Source organism: Aquarana catesbeiana, linkage group LG01 (genome assembly GCF_042186555.1).
Source record: "Aquarana catesbeiana isolate 2022-GZ linkage group LG01, ASM4218655v1, whole genome shotgun sequence".
NCBI lineage: Eukaryota > Metazoa > Chordata > Amphibia > Anura > Ranidae > Aquarana > Aquarana catesbeiana.
This window is the reverse complement of record NC_133324.1, coordinates 121,106,688-121,128,890: the sequence shown is the minus strand read 5'-3', so window position 1 is coordinate 121,128,890 and position 22,203 is coordinate 121,106,688. Positions and strand designations below refer to the sequence as shown.

At 44.7% G+C, this 22,203-nt stretch overlaps 1 protein-coding gene across 3 annotated transcripts in view; it reads left to right on the top strand.

Moving 5' to 3' along the window:
• The first annotated feature begins 4,632 nt into the window (after nucleotides 1-4,632).
• The window catches only part of MAST4 (microtubule associated serine/threonine kinase family member 4), an 865,092-nt gene continuing 847,521 nt past the window's right edge, over nucleotides 4,633-22,203 (top strand). For 2 of the 3 annotated variants that reach the window (XM_073623363.1, XM_073623355.1), the window contains exon 1: nucleotides 4,633-5,039. In XM_073623363.1, coding sequence (XP_073479464.1) covers nucleotides 4,839-5,039 — 201 coding nt within the window. In that variant the 5' untranslated portion in view covers nucleotides 4,633-4,838. Of the gene's footprint in view, nucleotides 5,040-8,398; nucleotides 8,517-22,203 lie in introns of those variants that run through there. The other variant, XM_073623371.1, reaches the window with a different exon arrangement.

Here is a 22,203-nt window from a genome sequence, read left to right as displayed (position 1 = left end):
TAGAGGACACACCAAAAGAACAAAGAGGAAAGAGGAACATTCGCCCACCTAAGAGACTAACCTATGATACTTTGGGCGAGTGTTCTGAGACAACAAGGTTATGAGCAAAAGGAATGTTGATGAGCCTAGTTCCTCCTCAGTCAATCTGGACAATGAGAGCCCTGTTTCACCCCTTGGCACATCTGTATCTGATACTAAGGTGATAGTTGTTGGTGCACAGAATAGCTTTCCAACACCTGAAAATTGGTGGGAGGCTCCTCTGTCGGTCCTGTGCGCTCGTTTAGAGGCTAAGATGTGTAACAGGAACAAGGTCTTACATATCTTTGGGGACCAAAGATTTAAAGCAGGGGGAGTATGTAGCGCTGACAACTTTTGTTTTTAGCCATATGTGTGTTATACAGGACATAAGTTGTTATAGTGCCATCTTGTGGACAATAGGTACAATACTTTTATGTTTCATGATTAAGAGAAGTGACATGGAAGTGATTGATTGTTTACTTCTGAACTTTAACTGTGACCTACCCACAATGCTCCTGGACAAGATAAGAACTGAACTGCATTGTGGGAGTATATAAAAGGGCTGGGAGCGGCCATCTTAGGTCTTTTGTTCCTGGGACGCATGGCCTTCCAGCAGGACTCTGTGGGTGTGTGTGTCCCACAGGGTTGCGGCCTACCTTGTGAGGGAGCAGAGCGGCAGCAGGGATCCTGCCATCATATCACAGTGTGCTGAAGCAGCAGAAGTGATTGTTCCGGAGACCCGTGGAGGAGGTAACTGAGGACTCCTGGTCGTTACTGAACGGAGCAGTGTGACGGCGTGGCGGTGGTTCCATACGGACTGAGGACTGTTGAAACAGAGGCATCCATCCGCCCGGATCTCGTGTGGTGAGAGGGTTAACACCCAGAAGTTTGTTTAAATACTACACACACTTAGAACTGTTACAGAGTGTTGCTGGGACTGATAGTCCCATGGAACAAGTTAAGTTGGAGAACATTACATCTGTATAGACTTCAGTATTCAAGAACTGATACTAGATGTTTGTCTCCTTCGTATAAGAATACTTGATCAGTCTGCTGGATTATAACTGCTTTAGTGTATTACCTTACACTGCGCAACACCCAAGAGGAACCCTTTTGTGGAGTACAATTATAAATTCATAAGCTAGCGAAGACTGAAGACGTCAAGACTATCTCTTTTTTACTGCAGGGCCCTGCATCTAGTTACAAAGAGTAGTGACTTTACGGTTTAGAGCAGGGGGAGCTCCCTGGTATAAATATAGATTTAGTTATATTCTGTGTATGTTATCAATATTGTCATAATTATCTACTATACTGTTACACTACGTTGGTGTGATAGTGTAGTCACTGTAATAACTTTCTATATAAAATATATCATTTACCCAAAGAAAGAAGTCATTTTGATTATTACAGAAGTTTATGTACAGTGTTGTTATTTTTCCTGCAGGTGGAGCCACAAGCACCCAGGTAGAGGTAAAATACAATATAAGTGTATATTGTGGGTTAAAGTTGGTATTAATAGTATTACAACACTGCACTACAGTTGTGTCAAGGGGATTGAACAATTTAAGAGGGGTGAAGAAAATAGAGAACAGGCCCAATAATAAACCCGCTGCTCCCTCGAGAGTTATTGCTACATTTTTTTTAAGCAAACTTTGTTTGAAGTGTACAAATTGATGATTCCTTCATATAACTGCACAGGAGCATGGTGCACTGTGCTTCTGTGCAGTGACATGTGGGAGCAAGCAAAGCGGTGCAATATTATGCAATAATGTTGCATAATATTCCTCAGCTCTGGAACACAGTATAACCCTGCATTCTGGTCCAAACAGTTTTCTGTGTGCCATTGCAGTTACCTACGCTTTCCATGTGGAAAAGAAGCAGGAAACTGCATCTAGTGTGGGTGGGCCCTAAGGGAGCGCTCAGGAGAGGCTCTGAATTCCAGGAGCCATGATGTCACCCATAGGCTCCCATGTCCCAGCCTGTTGTTGGCTCTCCCTCCTCTCCTCTGCAGCAGCAGCTGCTCACTGACACAGGGGAGGCGGAGCTGTGGAGTCATGTGACTGTACTGGAGCCAGTTAAAAGTAAGTACATGGATCTTTTTATACAGGTCAGCCAGGATAGGTAGGAGAAGGGGAGGGAACATTTTGAAGAATATAGTTTGGTTTTTCTCCCACATATAAGAATTAGAGATCTGAAATTTAACCACTTTCTGACCACAATATCTATATATACGTTGCGGTTTGGAAGTGGTTTGGAAGTGGTTTACCAGGGTTAAGGCTGAAGCTATCAACCATAACCCCGGTATTCTTTTCAGCTGGCAGCTGGCTTTCTCATGAAAGTGGTCCGAGCGACTCATTAACTACTTAAGGACCAGCCGCTGCAGTTGTACTGTGGCAGGTTGGCTCTCCTGTGAGAATTGCTGTCATTGTACGTCAGGCACATACACGGCGATCTGTGGGTGTGCCCATTCGCCAATCAGTGCGTCAGGTTGACTCGATGTCTGCCGGTCACCCGCGATCACTCCACAGAGAGGCAGAATGGGGATCTGCCAATGTAAACAAACAGATCCCTGTTCTGTCAGGGGAGTAGAGTGAGATTGTCTGTTCCTAGTAAACAGGAACAGCGATCTCTCTCTACTCCCTGTCAGTCCCTTCCCCCCACAGTTAGAAAGCACCTTCCTAGGGAACAGTTAACCCCTTGATCGCCCCCTAGTGTTAACCCCTTCCCTGCCAGTGTAATTTATACAGAAAGCAGTGCATTTTTATAGCACTGATCGTTGTGTAAACGTCACTGGTCCCAAAATAGTGTCAAAAGTGTCCGATCTGTCCGCAATGTTGCAATCCTGCTAAAAATCGCAGATCACTGCCATTACTATTTAAAAAAATAATAATAATAATAAAAAGTCCAAAAAATCTATCCCCTATCCCCTATTTTATGCGATAACTTTTGCGCAAACCAAACAAAATACACGCTAACTGGGATTTTTTTTAACCAAAAATATCTAGAAGAAACGTATTGGCCTAAACTGATGAAGACATTTGTTTATTTACATTTTTTTTTGTGGATATTTATTATAGCAAAAAGTAAAAAATATTATTTTTTTTTCAAAATTCTCGCTCTTTTTTTGTTTATAGCGCAAAAGATAAAAACTGCAGAGGTGATCAAATACCACCAAAAGAAAGCTCTATTTGTAAAAAAAAAAAAAAAAAAAAGGAGGCCAATTTTGTTTGGGTACAGCATCGTATGACCGCGCAATTGTCAGTTAAAGCGACGCAGTGCCGTATCGCAAATAATGGCCTGGTCATTAAGGGGGAAAATCTTCCGGTCCTTAAGTGGTTAACTGCTGGATCACTTTCAGAAGCAGTGAATCACCACTCGCAGGTGATTCTCTGGGCTTACTGTAGATGTGACTGAGAAACGATCAGATGGTGCGGCTGCAATAATTATATCGGTGAGGCTCGGTCGTCACAGAGGTGAAAACAGACCAGATCGGCCCTGATCGCCTCTATGGCCTTGGAGGACCAGTGCGACATAATGATGTCATTTCTGGTCTAGGGCGGAAATAAACTATTTTTTTTTAAAAGCAAAAGATCAAATTTTTTTTGTTTGTTTTTAAAGGTAAAGGAGATGTTTGGAGTCTTTTTGACCCCAGATCTCTCCGTAAAGAGAACCTGTCATCTTTTTTTTCTATAACAAGGGATGTTTACATTCCTTGTAATAAGAATAAAAGTGATTAAAAGAAAAATTAAAGGGACAGTGTAAAAAAAAGAAAAAAAAAAAAGAAGAAAGAAAAAAAAAAAAGTGAAAGCGCCCCCATCCCTCGTGCTCACGTGCAGAAGCGAAAGCATATTTAAGTTGCGCATGTATATATAAACAGTTTGCACCACACGTGAATTATCACCGCAAACGTTCGAGCGAGAGCAATAATTTGAGCACTAGACACTTCTGTAACTCTAAACTGGTAACCTGTAAACATTTTTAAAGCGTCTCCTATGGAGATGTTTAAGTACCGTTGTTTGTCACCATTCTATGAGTGTGTGCAATTTTAAAGCGTGACATGTTAGGTATCTATTTACTTGGCTTAACATCATCTTTCCTATTTTACAAAAAAAAATAGTGATGTATATTGTGTTTTTTTTTCTTTACATTTATTAAAGTGTATTTTTTCCAAAGAAAATTGCATTGTAAAACCGCTGTGCAAAAACTGTGTGACATAAAAAAATTGCAACAATCACCATTTTATTCCCTGGGGTCTCTGCATATATTATACATTATATACATATAATGTTTGGGGGTTATGAGTAATTTTCTAGCAAATAAAAAAGTGCTAGCAAAGCCTTGTCTTCAATTGATAACATGTTTGTTTCTGGTTTATTATGAATTTATCAGACCCACATAAGCTCCTTGTTGGGTTCCCATACACTGCAATGAATGCACTTTGTTACATTGGGTAGAATGGTGGTCTGCTCTCCCTGTCCCGGAGGAGGTGGGGTTCCCCCTTAGTGTTCCTCTCTCCGGACCTCCGTCACCTGCACATAGGTGCTCCAGTCCGCAGAGACTTGTTGCTGGCACCGCCCACAGGAGTTTCGCTCATTGGCTGGACGGATTTCTCGGGCACGCCCCGTGGAAGGTGGAGCGGCGGATTGGTTGGAAGGTGGCAGGGTTTGCGCATCTCTTTAGACATGCCGAGCAGTGACAGCGATCCCCGGCGTGTATGGGATCCCTCCGCCCGGAGCGCCGACCTGTGACCCGGGAGAACCCATGGTGTCCGGAGCTCTGACAGTCTGTGCACGGACACCGGTGACCCGCAGGAGGGGGACATGGAGTGCAAACTTTCCGGGAGCAGCGGCGACACGTCCCCTTCTTCATCCGGATCACAGACCTTGTCCGAGGGGGACAGCAAGACGTCCGATGGGGGGAGCAGTACGGACTGTCACTCGGAGGAGGGCGCTGCCTGTACCCGGGGAGAGGACGGAGGACGGCGGTGTGGAGGGGAGCGGGACGAGGAGGAGGATGAGGAGGTGAGACTGATACATAACTGGGGGACCCAACTGTACCATTCCAACACACCTGGGGGACCCCCCCATCCCAACACACACCTGGGGGACCCCCCCATCCCAACACACACCTGGGGGACCCCCCCATCCCAACACACACCTGGGGGACCCCCCCATCCCAACACACTGGGGACCCCCCCATCCCAACACACACCTGGGGGACCCCCCCATCCCAACACACACCTGGGGGACCCCCCCATCCCAACACACACCTGGGGGACCCCCCCATCCCAACACACACCTGGGGGACCCCCCCATCCCAACACACACCTGGGGGACCCCCCATGCCAACACACACCTGGGGGACCCCCCCATGCCAACACACACCTGGGGGACCCCCCCATGCCAACACACACCTGGGGGACCCCCCCATGCCAACACACACCTGGGGGACCCCCCCATCCCAACACACACCTGGGGGACCCCCCCATCCCAACACACACCTGGGGGACCCCCCCATCCCAACACACACCTGGGGGACCCCCCCATCCCAACACACACCTGGGGGACCCCCCCATCCCAACACACACCTGGGGGACCCCCCCATGCCAACACACACCTGGGGGACCCCCCCATGCCAACACACACCTGGGGGACCCCCCCATGCCAACACACACCTGGGGGACCCCCCCATGCCAACACACACCTGGGGGACCCCCCCATGCCAACACACACCTGGGGGACCCCCCCCCATGCCAACACACACCTGGGGGACCCGCCCCATGCCAACACACAGCTGGGGGACCCCCCCCATGCCAACACACACCTGGGGGACCCCCCCCATGCCAACACACACCTGGGGGACCCCCCCATGCCAACACACACCTGGGGGACCCCCCCCATGCCAACACACACCTGGGGAACGCCCTCCATGCCAACACACACCTGGGTCAACTCCCATTCAAAACTGATCTTTTATGGTGGTGCAGACTACTTAAAGCACCTCCTTGGACGCTCCACTGGCAATAGCTGAAGGAGTCTCACCTCTTCCGCTGCAATGTAGGGAGTAATTTTTCTTGCAGAAGTCTCAGGGAGGTTGCAAAAATGTTTGAATCCTGGCTCTGCATGGAGTTTGTTCTCCTATGCTTGTGTGAGTTTCCTCCTAACACTCTAAAGATATTAAATCTTAGTTGGCCCTAGAAGGTGTATGAATGTGGGATAGGACCCGTAGAGTGTAAGCTCCTTGGGGGGGGGACTGATATGAATGTACGGGACGTGAAGTGCTGTGTAAATTGTAGACCCGCCTCCTCCCAGAGGCAATGTAACTTGTTTTTCCCAGTCACATGATCACTGTGATTGGCTGTCCCAGGGGTCACATGATCGGGAGCGCCCATAAAGCTCACCCTCTTTGCCGCCACACATATGTGTTCCATGGGTGACAAGCGGTTATTCCCTTACCACAGCTCAATAAATGGGATTCATCGCCCAGGAGGCGCCATCTATATCGTGTGACTTGTCATATGATCAGGAGCTGGTCCCGCTGGCTCCCAATCAGAAGCTTCCACTGACAGCTGTCGGTGAGCACGGTCTTGGCACACAACCTCCTACCGCTGTGGACACGTGCAGCGGCTGGGTTGCTGTTGCATATAGTATATTATCAAAAGTATTGGGACACCTGCCTTCACACACACATGAATGGAATCCCACTCTTCGTCCGTAGGGTTCAATATTGAGTTGACCCACCCATTGCAGGTATAACAGCTTCAACTCTTCTGGGAAGGCTGTCCACAAGGTTTAGGAGTGTGTCTATGGGAATGTTTGACCATTCTCACAAATGAGCTTCTGGAAGGTCAGGCACTGATGTTGGACAAGAAGGCCTGGCTCACGGTCTCCACTCTAATTCATACCAAAGGTGTTCTGTCAGGTTGAGGTGAGGACTCTGTGCGGGCTGGTCTAGTTCCTCCACCCCAAACTTACTCATCCATGTCTTTATGGACCTTGCTTTGTTCACTGGTCCAAATCATTTGGTGCAGGGACGATTATGGTGTGGGGTTGTTTTTCAGGGGTTGGGCTTGGCCTCTTAGTTCAAGTGAAGGGAACTCTTAAGGCGTCAGCATACCAAGACATTTTGGACAATTTTAATACTCTCAACTTTGTAGGAACAGTTTGAGGATGGCCTCTTCCTGTTCCAGCATGACTATGGACCTTACTTTGTGCACTGGTGTGCAGTCATGTTGGAACAGGAAGGGGCCATCACTAAATTGTTCCCACAAAGTTGAGTATGAAATTGCCCAAAATGTCTTGGTATGCTGATGCCTTAAGAGTTCCCTTCACTGGAACTAAGGGGCCAAGCCCATCACCATAATCCCCCCTCAACTGAAAGATTTAGACCAGTCCACAAAGCAAGGTCCATAAAGACATGTATGAGTGAGTTTGGGGTGAAGGAACTTGACTGGCCTACACAGAGTCCTGACCTCAACCCGATAGAATACCTTTGGGATGAATTAGAGAGGAGACTGAGGCCAGGGCTTCTCGTCCATCATCAGTTCTGACCTCACAAATGTGCTTCTAGAAGAATGAAGAATGGTCAAACATTCCCATAGACACACTCCTAAACAGTGGAGGCTGGTGCTAATTTTTTTTTTTTTTTTTGGGGGGGGGGGGGGCGGCAACAAACCAACAAATGAGTATTAATTCACTATTGTCACACAACTGGGTGGGCTCTGGGCGTAGTGGCCTGTGCCCAGAGCCCACCCTTTTTTGAAGCCAATTTGACCCTCAGGCTTTAACCATGTGCTTCCAAAAAGGAAAAAAATGCGTCCGGCGCCCTGCATGTAGATCTGCTCCTAAACCCTGTGGACAACCTTCCCAGAAGAGTTGAAGCTGTTATAGCTGCAAAGGGTGGGCCAGCTCAATTTGACTAAGATGCCATGTGCATGTAAAGGCAGGCGTCCCAATACTTTTGGTAATCTAGTGTATATAATACTTGGCCGACAAGAGGTTGTTGATAAATAATATGTTGAGGTAGCACTAGGGGGGCTTTGCAGAGACCCCTCACCACCAGTGGGTAAGACGCATATAAGAAGCAGGTGGGTGATTTGATCATTATCAGGTGGACTGACCCTTTAAGTCACCTAGATTGCAGCCCACTGATCTATTCCGGCATTGTTGTTGTGGAGCTGAGCTGCGTGTGTGCCTGGCATTGCAATCCACACATGTCATGCATAGGACGCTCCATCCTCCTGATGCTATCAGTAATGAGCTCCTACAGCAGAACAGGGACCCGCCGCCGCCGCGCCATATAGCTGCAAGTGATCGTTTTCTTAAAACTCGCCCGCCATTAGAATTGCAGATTTTTTTTTTTTTTTTTTTTTTCCATATCTAAGGATCTCCGTCCTATAATGTGGAATCCAAAATGAGGGAGTGGAATGCTGAGGCTCGCAGAACGTATGATAATTTCCCAGCCTGTCCTGACATCAGCAGCTCATTAGGCTCCAGCAGGTAACAAGTGTGATTTACAAGGCGATGAACTTAATGTGTGCGTGTGTGACGGCGTGCCGGGCTGTCTGCCCCATTGATATCCTTCGATTGGGGAGTTGTGGAGAGTTTTGGTGATTGTGATGTGCGCTGTGCTCCGGCGTCTTGTAAATGTCGGCTCTGGTGACCCCCAGGTGGGAAAGCGTTGTGTTGGCTGATTTTGATAAATGTCGTTGTCACACGGTGTAAATGTGCTGGCTGATGTAGTAATGGCTTCGCCTCTCCCTTCACAATCTCCAGTGCAATCTGTGACCTTTAGAAGCCAGTTGTCGGAGGAACATAAATTCATCTGCAAAATATTTATTTATCGCTTCAATAGACGTCAATAGAAAAGTTTATTTTTCTTTTTTGTGTTTTTTTTTTTTTTTTTTTAATACCTTTTTGAAGGAAGTTTGGAAATGAATAATATTGTCAAAGTGTGTTGAGAAGGACGTCTGAGCCGAGTGCGTGTGTTACCTGTGGATATATTTGAGGACATTAGCTGGCTTTTCAAGAAGAATTAAAGTGCTATTAAACCCAAAAACAAACTTTTAGGCTGGGTGCATGTATTTGCAGTGCGGGAAACCACGTGTGATTTGGATAGGAACCACACCGCATTCCTATCCAAATCACATGCGATGTCTATGCAGTGCGATTTGAGCCATTCATTTGTATGGGTCAAATAGCACCACATCCACACAAAAAAAAAGATGCAGAACCCTTTTCTTTTCTCTCTGCTCCGAAATTGGATCGCATGGATGTTCACACCTATGCAATCCAGTTCTGTCAATCGCACTGCATCTTGCAAACCGTTTTGGGATGTCGTTAAAGTGTTAATAAACCTACATGAGTAAAAGCAGTGTGTATACGCCGTAAGGCTGGGTTCACACTGTGTGCAGACGCGGCTCAGAGCAGGGGTCCGGTGCGCCCCTGTTCTCCGTTTCAGGGATGAATCTGGCCCAAATTTTTGCCTGAATTGGGACCTGAAACGGTGCAAAAGATGCACAGGACCCCTGTGCAGTGCGCTCCGGAGATTTGTGAGCAAGCTCTATTGAGAGCCGGTCACAGTCTCCTGTTATGTGAATTGGATGCTGCGGAATTCCACATCCAATTCGCATAAGGGTGAACCCAGCCTTAAGCAAGCTTGTTATACTCACTGTGGAACCTAAGGAATTAATACTCTGCATTGTGTAAAATTGCTGTTTGATACAGTCTTCTCTGATCCTCCCCTTCTTCCAGAGTCCCCAAACGATCTCCTGATAGAACAGAGCCTTGGGGATAAGCTGCACATGCTCAGTTTGGTGTGTATTGCTAGAGGTGTGTTTTTTTTTTTTTTTTTTTTCCCCTTATTCTTGGAAGGGTGCATGTGATCAGCACATGACCAATCGGCACTGTTCAGACAGAGGGTCAGGGGTCCCGCAGCCTCGTAGGACAGTCTGAGGAGAATGAAAACTCCTCCTACAAGCTTTAACCAGACACTGATAGAAGTCACAAGACTGCTGATGAGAAAAGGTATTTGGCAGTTTTATATTTACTAACACGATTGTATTTCCATGTTCTGTGTACTGTGGGAGACACCCCCCCCCCCCCCCAAAAGCGCCTTTGCCCCATGTTCCCACAACCCCAAGGTCCACAACCCTGGCTGGGGTTTGTGGGAGTCTGTGGGCAGAGGGCTTAATGGAATCTGAAAGCCCCCTTTAACGAGGAGGCCCCCAGATCCCACCCCCCCCCCATGTGAATAAGTATGGGGTACATACTTTGTACCCCCTTCTCGTTCACCAGAAAGTGTCAAAAAGAAATAAAACAGACAGTTTTTGACGATTCCTTTATTACCCACCACAATACCGGGCACTTTCACCCCCTTCCTTCCCAAAACTGCTTTCAGCCCTCTTGCACTTTAAATGACAATTGCGCGGTAATGCTACACTGTACCCAAATGAAATTTTTATTGCTTCAGTCACACAAATAGAGCTTTCTTTTGGTGCTATTTATTCACTTGTTTTTTAATTTTTGCGATATAAGCGAAAAAATCATGAATTTATGCCAGAATGTATTCTGCTACATGTCTTTTGGTTAAAAAAAAAAAATCTTAAGTGTATGATAATAGGTTTGTGTAATCGTGTACAGATCTGTGCAGATGATTACTGGGACATATGTGGGACAGGTGTTTTTACTGTGTGGGGACACTGTTTTGGGGACACTAGGCTGGTGATCAGTGTGTAAAAAGCTGTCCAAAAACAGCTCATATTCACTGATCGCTGGCTGCAGAGATCCGCTCTCCTTCTCGCTGACCAGCTCTGTGTGAGAAGGAGAGCCAATCGCCTAGCAACCGGCTCTCTATTTACATCACATGATGGCTGTGATTGGACACAGCCATCATGTGTTCAGGAGGGCCAATCGGAGCCCTCTTGCCAATCCGAGATGCACCGTGTCTGGGTGACACGAGCGCATTGGGATCGTGCAGCTGCGCGATCCCACCCCTTCTGAGGGACGTTCAGGAACATCCACTCAGGAGGAGGAAGCGCCCACCCGGCCGTTTATGTGCAGTGGCCGGGTGGGAAGTGGTTAAACAAAAACAATGTTCCCTGGTGTGGATCCATTGTCAATCACAAACACTGACTCGGAAAAATAAGCTTTGCACCCATTGCTGGCTCCCACTGTCTGCGGGTTCTAAAATAGCTAATGGGCAGGGCCACCTGGTTATGTCATCACTCCAGCATGCATCGGTCTGTGACGTCGCAAGGGGCGGGGCCACCCGGTGATGTAGCTGGGAGGCCCCTGCCCATTAGCTATTTAAGAACTGTCAGATGGCTGGAGACAGCAACAGCTCCAAAAATCCGCATCTGAACTGTATCCAAATCGCAGCTGAACAGCTGCTTTGGAAGTTTTCAGGGAAATTCACACTGGACATGTGTGAACCTAACCTTTAAGCTGGCCATAGATGGATCGATATTCGGCTGGTTCAGCAGGGACTGGCCAAATTTCACAAGACAGACAACAGATGCAACGCTCTGAACAGGGGAACCTACAAATGAAGCTCATGGATAGAGTCCACAGATGGGTGCTCTGGCTCTGATGTCCTCTAGACAACAAGTGAGCCGGCAACATCAAATCCATATGGAAGATTTATTCATTTTGTTTTTCAATTGATCTGTACAGTTTATAGGTCACATTAAAGGTGGTAAAAGTTCTAAAATGATTTATCTTTGTCTCATTGCTTTACATCACAGAAACCGAGCATTTTAACGGGTGTGTAGACTTTTTCTGTCCACTGTATATATGCCACACATGACCATTCTCTGTGGCAGCTGGAAATTGCTGTAGTAAGCACCTCTCCTACATTGCTTGTCAATCGCTTCCAAATTCCATGCCAGCTGCTGTACTTGTTACTGCATACAAGAGGTGGTTCACTTGGCATGGGCACCCTTCAGAAATCACTTTGCATCTTCTCCAGGTACTTTGGTTTCCTCCCACATTCTAAAGACATGTTGGTATGTTATTTGACTCCTGTCTAAATTGGCCCTAGTAGGTAAGTGCAGGTTTTACAATCCAGTGGCAGATCTTGATAACACTTCGCGTGGCTAATGCAGCTCTGGCACTCGTTTCAAACATTGAGCCACAGATTATGATCATAAAGTTATTAACTGTATCTCAGTTTCCACCATGCAACCTCATAATCTGATCAATCAATTTTATCACCAAACAAGCTTAGTGCTGCCCTTTGCTGCAAAATGATTGACAGTTTTGCCACACTGGCTAATCAAATCCAGCCTAAACTGAGAATAAATCAGAAGGGAAGTATTGTCTATTTGATTGGTTTTGGATCCAGCAGTTTTGATAAAATTGCACATCCATTCGATAATAAAATCTATCGCCACCGTTGCCCAGAGTTTCACAGCAGCGGCAATGTCCATAGAGATAAGACCTCCTTGTATGATGTCATCATTACTATCTACAAGGGAACATGGGAATTGATGGACTCACAAAGCATGCGTGCTTCACATGGGTCAATCGGGGACCTGAGAAAGTGGAGAAAGCCATGGTGGAAGCTAGGAAGTGAGCGCAACATAACAAGCCATTAACTACAGTAAGAAAACATTTTATTATAATAATTGCATAGCGTTTAGAAGGGTAATAAGCTGCTGATATCATACTGGCATAGGCTGTAGGCACTTTGGCTTTCCTTTAATGAAAACTGCAGATATAGAAGAATGAAAACAACTTTTGACATGACCTTTGGAGTCGCCAAAGAGAATGGGACTTTTAAGGTGCCACATACCTTTTTAAGACCACATTTTAAATAAAAAAAAGTCATTTTATTTTATAATTGTATTAAAATTATTCTAAAGAAAATAATTTGATCCTTAAAATGTGTAATGTCCAAGCCCCTGAGTGGCCAATGTAATATACAGCTATGCCGCGTACACGCGAGCGGACTTTATGTTAGACCTTGTCTGGCGGATTTTTCAACGGACTTTACGATGGACTTTCCGAATGAATGGACTTGCCTACACACGATCAACCAAAGTCCGATGGATTCGTACGTGATGATGTAACACTGGACTAAAACAAGGAAGTTCATAGCCAATAGCTGCCCTAGCGTCGGTTTTTGTCCGTCGGACTAGCATACAGACGAGCAGACTTTTCGACCGGATTTCATTTTCATTTCATTCATTCATTCATTTTCGTGTTTCATTTCTAGGTCCGTCAAACTTTTGGGGAAAAAAAGTCTGCTGGAGCCCACACACGATCGAATTGTCTGACGGACTCCGGTCCGCCGGACCAAGTATGCCATAAAGTCCGGTTTTGTGTACGCGGCACTAGGTCCATATATAATTGGACACAGGCACAATTTTATTTTTTTTTTTCAGGTATTTACCAAAACATATTCAAGCTATAGTTATATAATGGATATGGGCTGAAAGTGCACACCCTCTGGTTTAATTTAAGGGTATGTACATCCAAACTGGAGGAAGTGTTTAGGAATTACTCTTAGGAATAGCTACCCCCTCTTTTTCAAGGGACCAAAAGTAATTGGACAATTGAATCAAAAGATGTTTCATGGCCAGGTGTGGGCTACTCCTTCATCATTTCTTCATCAATTAAGCATGTAAAAGGTCTGTAGTCGATTCTAAGTGTGGTATTTGCATTTGGCATCTATTGCTGTGAACCTACATCATACGTTCAAAGGAGCTGTCCAGGCTTCAAAAACGCAACAAATCTATCAGAGAGATAGCAACGTTAGGATTGGCCAAATCAACAGTTTGGTACATTCTGAGGAAAGAAGAACGCATTGGTAAGCTCAGCAACATAAGGCCTGGATGTCCACAGAAGACAACAGTGGTGGATGATCGCAGGATGCTCTCTATGGTAAAGAAAAACCCACTCATAACATCCAGACAAGTGAAGGACACTCTCTAGGAGGTGGCTGTATCATTGTCAAAGTCTACAATCAAGAGAAGATTTCACGAGAGCAAATACAGAGGGTTCACCACAAGGTGCAAACCATTCATAAGCCTGAAGAATAGAAAAGCCAGATTAGACTTTGCCAAAAAAACATCTAAAAGAGCCAGACCAGTTCTGGCAAAGCATTCTTTGGACAGATGACACTAAGATTAATCAGTACCAGAATGATGGGAAGAAAAAAGTGTGGAGAAGGCTTGGAACAGCTCATGATGCAAAGCACTCAACGTCATCTGTGGTCACATGTGGAGCTTGCAGTGTGATGGCATGGGCATGAATGGCTTTCAGTGGCACTGGGTCATTGGTGTTTATTGATGATGAGACAAACAGCCGGATGATTTCTGCAGTGTTTAGAAATGTGCTGTCAGCCCAGATGCAGCCAAGTGCAGCAAAGTTGATTGGACGGCGATTCACAGTACAGATGGACAATGATGCAAAAGCAACCCAAGAAGTGGAATATTCTGCAAAGGCAAGAGTCAATCACCAGATCTCAACCCAATTGCGCATGCATTCCACTTGCTGAAGGCAAAACTAAAGGCAGACCCAAAAACAGAACAATGGAAGACAACTGCAGTCAGAGCCTGGCAAAGCATCAGAACGGAGGAAATGCAGTCTTTGGTAATGTCCATGGGTTCCAGACTTCAGGCAGTCATTGCCAGTTAAGGATTCAACAAAATATTAAATAGCATTTGATTATATTTGTCCAATTACATTTGAGCCCCCGAAAATGGGGGGGGGGGGGGGGGGGGGGGGTGTATAAAAATGGATGCAGTTCCTAAAATGTGTACTTTTGATATTTGTGTTCAATCCCTTGAACTAAAGCTGAAAGTCTGCAATTCAAATTCATTTGGTTTGTTTCGTTTTAATTTCATTCTGGTGCATGCAGAGCTAGAAGTATAAAAATTGTGCCCGTGTCCAAATATATATCTATCTAAACTGTATTCCCCAACAGGTATGATTAACTATTCACAGTCTGCCTGCAATGCCCACACTCCCCTAGTAATCCAGCACAATGTACAAAGTGGCTGAATTCCTGGAGTTCCACCTTTTAGGAAAAATAGAAGTGCTCCCATACTGCAAAAAAACGAAAGTTTGTTTTGTTTGTCTTTTTTTTGCATCTGGCACAGCATGCGTTTGGGCTGATGCACACTGCAGCTTAAAAAAACTGCTTTTACAGGCATTTGAGCTTTTTCTTTTCAGCTTAAAGCATGTGGTGTGTTGTGTGGGTTTTTTTGTTGTTGCTCTTTTGCACTTTTTTTTATTGAGCATTTTTTTTTGTGTGCTTTTTCATGCTCTTTTTTGTGTGTTTTTGGGCACTTGGGCATCTTTTCTGCTCAAAAGCTCATCAAAAAAACACGAGGATGGTGGTGGGGGGGGGGGGGTTCTGCCTGTAAGAGGACACATTGATTAAAATGGAGGGGAGTTTCCAGGCAGAAAAAAAATAAAATAAGAGCTAAAAAAAAACCCCCTCAAAAGTCTGTAGGAGCAGCTTCTTTGAGATGCAGTGTGCATGAGCCCTTTGAGCAGTTTAGTTGGAAGGTTTTGATAAGGTGGACAAGGCTAGATCCCCTGTCCTGGTTTGTTGTCTGCTGTGGTTAGGAAAAGTCTGATGTAGACCAGTGGTCTCCAAACTGTGGCCTGGGGGCCAGATGTGGCCTTTTGCTTGCCTGTATTCCGGCCATTGGGGCACTATTCCTCCAACTGATACCAGACACTATTACTGACACTAACATTAAGGCACTATTTCTCCCACTGACACCAATAATGGGGCGTTATTCTTCCTTATGATGCCAATGATGGGGCATTATTCCCCCCCCCCCCCCAATACTAAATGTGGCGATGTTTACTCTCACTGATTCCCTGTCAAAATATTTTATTTTAAAGTTCCGTAAAGTAGTAACAATGCACAAGTTATATAATGTAATAATACAATCGTAAAAAAGAAGCTCAAGTATATTTTATAAAGAATGTAATATTTTATCCTAAAAAATAATAAAACAATGTCGAGAACAAAATAAAGACCTTGATGATAATGGATTGATACGGTTCAAGGATCTGTGTATTAAATAAAAGCAACCTACATTATCTTATCTTAATTTTGACAGTACAGAAGGACTATTAAGTTGGAAAAACTGAGGGCTTCAAAATAATTTAAATCATAAGAAAAATACAGGAAAAGAAAAGGGAGAAAGAGGGAATAGAGAAGGAAGAAAGGAAAAGTCCGCAAAGTGATGCCATGAACCTTCATTATTATAATGTAATATATGTTATATAAGTCTACATTTAAGCTACCACTGCAGTAGTACTTGGTTGTCAAAGGTTTGTGGTATAGTATAGTCAATCCAGGGTTGCCACATATTTTCTCAAATTTAGGGATCGTGTCCGTTTCAATAGCTATCATTTTGGCATGGCACATGGTGTTGTTCATTTTAACTAACATTTCATTTATGATCAAATTAGAGGATTTCCAAGCTTTTGCTAATGTTTGTTTAGCTGCTGTGAAGAGTTGCACTAACAATTTGAATTGAGCATGCGTTATATTTCCAGGTTTTAAATTTATTAACGCTATTGCAGGATCAAAAGGAATTTTTCTATTGAACAATTTGGAAGCAATTTTAAAACTTCCTTCCAAAATATTTGTGCTTTTGGACACAACCACCAAATATGAAAAAACGTTGCCAATTCAGAGCTTTCCCTAAAAGATTTGTGCAGAATAATTGGGTACATATTTTGCTATCCTGGCTGGTACAAGGTACCATCTCATTAACACCTTATAACTCGTCTCAATTGCTAATATGTTAGAGGATGCTGCTTTTGTTGTAATCCATATTTGGTTCCATTCAGTATCATCTAATTTAAGATTCAAGTCTTTTTCCCATTTCTCAATGTGTTGTTCATTTTGTATTGGTTTGAACAATGAGCGTTAATATAAAATGGAAATTATACCTCCTAGAATGTGGATTGTTCCTACAAATTGTTTCAAAAGGGGTCAGTTGGGTTAGTGGGTTCACAGTAGGTAATAAAGGTGTGAAAAAGTTTTTAATTTGGAGGTATCTAAACAACTCCGATTGTGGTATATTGTATGTTTTGCTTAAAGTTGGAAAAGGGATAAATGATGATGAATCTACAAATTTGTACATGTATATTACATCTCGAGATATCCATTCCTTGAAGGATTTAGGATATACCCATGCAGGTATAAGTGTTTGGTGATTGGGTTTCGTAACCCTTTACGGTCCTTTGAAGACATCCAAAGTAAATTAGAGATTGAAATAGGGTCACATTCAGCCACTTCAATAAATACCCAAAGCGGTGTTTCATGTTGTGCATGATACTTAGTAACACTTGCTATATGAGCTGCTCTGTAGTAGTAGTATGCAAAATTAGTACATCCTAAACCTCCTTTTTGTTTTAGGAAGATAAAGAGTGTTTTGCTGTATTCTTGGTTTGGAAGATCCCCAGCTGAATGACATTACTTTACTTTGTATAATTCTTAGGAAATATGCTGGAATTGGAATTGGCAATACTCTGAACAAATATAAAAGCTTAGGTAGTAATGTCTTTTTAATGGCATTTATTCTTCCGAGCCATGAGATTGGGAGATGAGACCATGAATTCATCATATTAGATAGGTATTTCAATGTCTGTGGGTAGTTGGCAGAAAATAAATCTGATAGTGGAGATGTAAGTTGTATCCCAAGGTATGGAATTGATTTGTCAGTCCATTGAAAGGGGAGTCCAATTTTTGCAGATGATAATTCAAATTTTGAAAGGGATATATTTAGTTCTAAGCACTTTTTAGGATTAATGTATAAGCCTGATATTGCAGCTAAATTGTTAAGAATTGGAATGAGATTAGGGCCTGTCACTTGTGGTGATGAGAGAAATAGGAGGATATCGTCCGAATAGACAAAGTTTTTTGTTGATAACCCCCTATTTCAATTCCAGTTATGGTAGGGTCAGTTCTAATTTTTTGCGCAAGTGGTTCTATAAGTAAGGCAAAAAGTAAAGGGGAGAGTGGACATCCTTGTCTTGTGCCTATCTCTATGTTAAAAGAATCAGACTTGTACCCTGCATATTTGACATATGCTTTTGGTTTATTGTAAAGTGCAAGAATCCAATTTATGAAATTAGGACCAAATCCCCATTTCTTATATATATATATATATATATATATATAGTAGGTATTGCCAGGAAATAGAATCCAAATGCTTTTTTGATATCAAATCATGTGTGCCAACAGAACTGCTCTGCGCACATTGTCACCTGCTTGACATTTACTCTCACTCTCAATTTTTTTTTTTTTTTTTCCCCCCCAGCCCTACCTTGAACGTAGAGATGCAGACGATAAGCAAAGGCTAAACTTTTTCTTTGCTTTCTCTTCATAAGAAATACAAGTATAATGAGGAGTTAGTTTATTCCAAGTTTTGTCTTCTTAAAACTGAAATCCAGGTGTGGATTTTTTTTGCATAGTCACCAATGTAAGTATGCACCAGGGGCAGCCCGTCCATTAAGGGCACATGGGTGCCGCCCCTCCCCTGTCCATCACCACCTCCCCTATCCATGCGTCCGGCCCCTTTCAGGACACTGGCACATGGCTTTCTATGTGGAGGGGCTGTTTTTTGAAGCACCGATTAGAGCCAGAGGCTCGGGTCACAGAGTGCGCTCCAAACCCTGGTGTGTTACAACAGCGAATCCTCCTGGCCAATCGTGAAGCGGGATTTGACACCGGTCACCCGACTGGCTGAAAGGACAGGTGATCCTATTGAATGCCTAGAAAGAGGGGAGGAGCTGTACAATGCTGCCTGCCACCCGCCACAGTGGGGTGAGTGCCGGACTGACCAGCACACAATGCGGTGGGTGGAATTTTCCGCTCTGGTGGAATGGGTGGTTTTGTGCCCCCCCCCACCCCCCCCCCCCCCAAAAAGCACCAGGCACCCCTGGTATGCACACTCCATACCTGTGGGATACCTGGTGAAGCCGAGAACAGCTGCAGTATTCATCAGTACTTCAGTGATGGCCGCTGTCTTCTTGGGTTCTGTGCTAAGCGGCTGCCCTTCTGTGTAGTTACCAATGAGGGTCACTCGATTGGCACAGGCACTATTCACGGAATGCCTTGTATTTTTCTCAATGAATGCAAACTGTTCTCTGATTAGATGAGTCGGAGATCGTGACATCACTGCCTCGCCTTGAGCTGCAGTCAAGTGCCTAAGCTGAAATGTCGTCAGCCTGTTGCTCGCAGGAGGAAGCATTTTCCCAGTCTATTCTCCTTCAGTGATCAGACCTAAATATTATTTTGTATCAAGTCACAAGGTTAGAGGATGCCACAGGGACTGATCCCTGCCAGACATTTGTTACTTAGTTTTAAATTGAAAGTAGAAAAATGTATGCCCAGTTAAGTTTGTATTGCAGTCTGTGTCACCCATTGCATGTGGGATTAGTCTGTATCCCCGTCTTTGAACAGTTGGCTATACATTTGCACATGCTCACATCCTTCCAGTTAGCATGTGCTGCAACCCCAGGGCCTTACCCTGACTGTAGAGTTGGGTAGGGTTGCTTAATACATCCCTCTTCTAATTCCTGGATCTTTGCCATCACCCATAGACTTTCTTGGCCCATCTATTGCCAGCGCTCCCTCCTCTCTCCTGCAGCAGCTGCTCACTGACACAGGGGAGCCGGAGCCGCAGGATCACATGACTGGACGGGAACAGATTAACCACTTCAGCTCTGGGAGGTTTTACCCCCTTCATGACCAGGCCATTTTTTGCGATACGGCACTGCGTTACTTTAACTGGCAATCATGCGACACTGTACCCAAATATACGGTAATTGTTCTTTCTTTTCCCCACAAATAGAGCTTACTTTTGGTGGTATTTGATCACCTCTGCGGTTTTTATTTTTTTTGCGCTATAAACAGAAAAAATACCGACAATTTTGAAAAAAACAAACTATTTTTGACTTTCTGCTATAAAACCTATCCAATTAAATGTAAAAAAAATTTACATTTAAATGTAATTTCTTCATCAATTTAGGCCAATATATATTCCGCTACATCCTTTTTGGTAAAAAAAAAAAATCCCAATAAGCGTTTGATTTTGGTTTGCGCAAAAGTTATAGCGTCTACAAACTAAATTTTTATTCATTTTTACTAGTAATGGCAGCGATCAGCGACTTATTGTAGGACTGCAATATTGCGCCGGGCAAAACGGACACTAATTGACACTTTTTGAGAACCGGTGACACTAATACATTGATTAGTGGTAAAAAAATATGCACTGTCACTGTACTAATGACATTGGCAGGGAAGGGGGTTAACATTGGGGGCAATAAATGGGTTGGGTTGTGCTTACTCACTGTGGGGGAGGTGCTTTAACTAGGGGAAGGCAAAGATCTGTGTCCCTGCTTTGCAGAAACACAGGATCAAAGTCTTCCCCGCTAACATAACGATAATCTGCCTTGTTTACATAGGCAGACTGCTGTTCTGCTTGTGTCCCGAATGATCAGCGGGTCTTAGCAGACACTGAGTCTGCCCGACCCACTGACTTTCTCCCACTGTTTCCAATCGCAGCAAGTCGCTGAAACCCTGCGAGCGCCCCAGACCCGGAAGTGTGTGTGTGTGTGTGTGTGTGTGTGTGTCGCATTTTATTTTCATGTGACAACACTGAAGAAGTGACACTTTGCTACAATGTAAAGTAGTGAGTGTACAGCTTGTATAGCAGTGTAAATTTGCTGTCCCCTCAAAATAACTCAACACACAGCCATTAACGTCTAAACAGCTGGCAACAAAAGTGAGTACACCCCTAAGTGAAAATTTCCAAATTGGGCCCAAAGTGTCTATTTTTTGTGGCCACCATTATTTTCCAGCACTGCCTTAACCCTCTTGGGCATGGAGTTCACCAGAGCGTCACAGGTTGCCACTGGAGTCCTCTTCCACTCCTCCATGACGACATCACGGAGCTGGTGGATGTTAGAGACCTTGCGCTCCTCCACTTTCCGGATGCCCCACAGATGCTCAATAGGGTTTAGGTCTGGAGACATGCTTGGCCAGTCCATCACCTTTACCCTCAGCTTCTTTAGCAAGGCAGAGGTCGTCTTGGAGGTATGTTTGGGGTCGTTATGTTGGAATGCTGCCCAGTCTACAAAGGTAGGGGATCATGCTCTGCTTCAGTATGTCACAGTACACGTTGGCATTCATGGTTCCCTCAATGAACTGTAGCTCCCCAGTGCTGGCAGCACTTGTGCAGCCCCAGACCATGACACTCCCACCACCATGCTTGACTGTAGGCAAGACAGACTTGTCTTTCTACTGCTCATCTGGTTGCCACCGCACACGCTTGACACCATCTAAACCATATAAGCTTATCTTGGTCTTGTCAGACCACAGGACATGGTTCCAGTAATCCAAGTCCTTAGTCTGCTTGTCTTCAGCAAACTGCGGGCTTTCTTGTGCATCATTTTTAGAAGCGGCTTCCTTCTGGGACGACAGCCATGCAGACCAATTTGATGCAGTGTGCGGCATATGGTCTGAGCACTGACAGGCTGACCCCTCACCCCTCAACCTCTGCAGCAATGCTGGCAGCACTCATCTATTTCCCAAAGACAACCTCTGGATATGATGCTGAGCACGTGCCCTCAACTTCTTTGGTTGACCATGGCGAGGCCTGTTCTGAGTGGAACCTGTCCTGTTAATCCGCTGTATGGTCTTGGCCACCGTGCTGCAGCTCAGTTTCAGGGTCTTGGCAATCTTCTTATAGCCTAGGCCATCTTTAAGTAGAGCAACAATTCTTTTTTTTTTTCCCAGATCCTCAGAGTTCTTTGCCATGAGGTGCCATGTTGAACTTGCAGTGACCAGTATGAGAGTGAGAGCGATAACACCAAATTTAACACACCTGCTCCCCATTCACACCTGAGACCTTGTAACACTAACGAGTCACATGACATCAGGGAGGAAAAATGGCTAATGGGCCCAATTTGGACATTTTCACTTAGGGGTGTACTCACTTTTGTTGCCAGTGGTTTAGACATTAATGGCTGTGTGTTGAGTTATTTTGAGGGGACAGCAAATTTACACTGTTAGCCCTCATTCACACGAGGCGGACTCCGTTTCCACGGAGCCCTCCTCGGTCCGCTGGCTCAGCGGGAGATCAGTCCGTTGATCTCCGCTGAGCCGGCGGATGACAGGTCCCTCTCTGCTCACTGATCGTGTGAA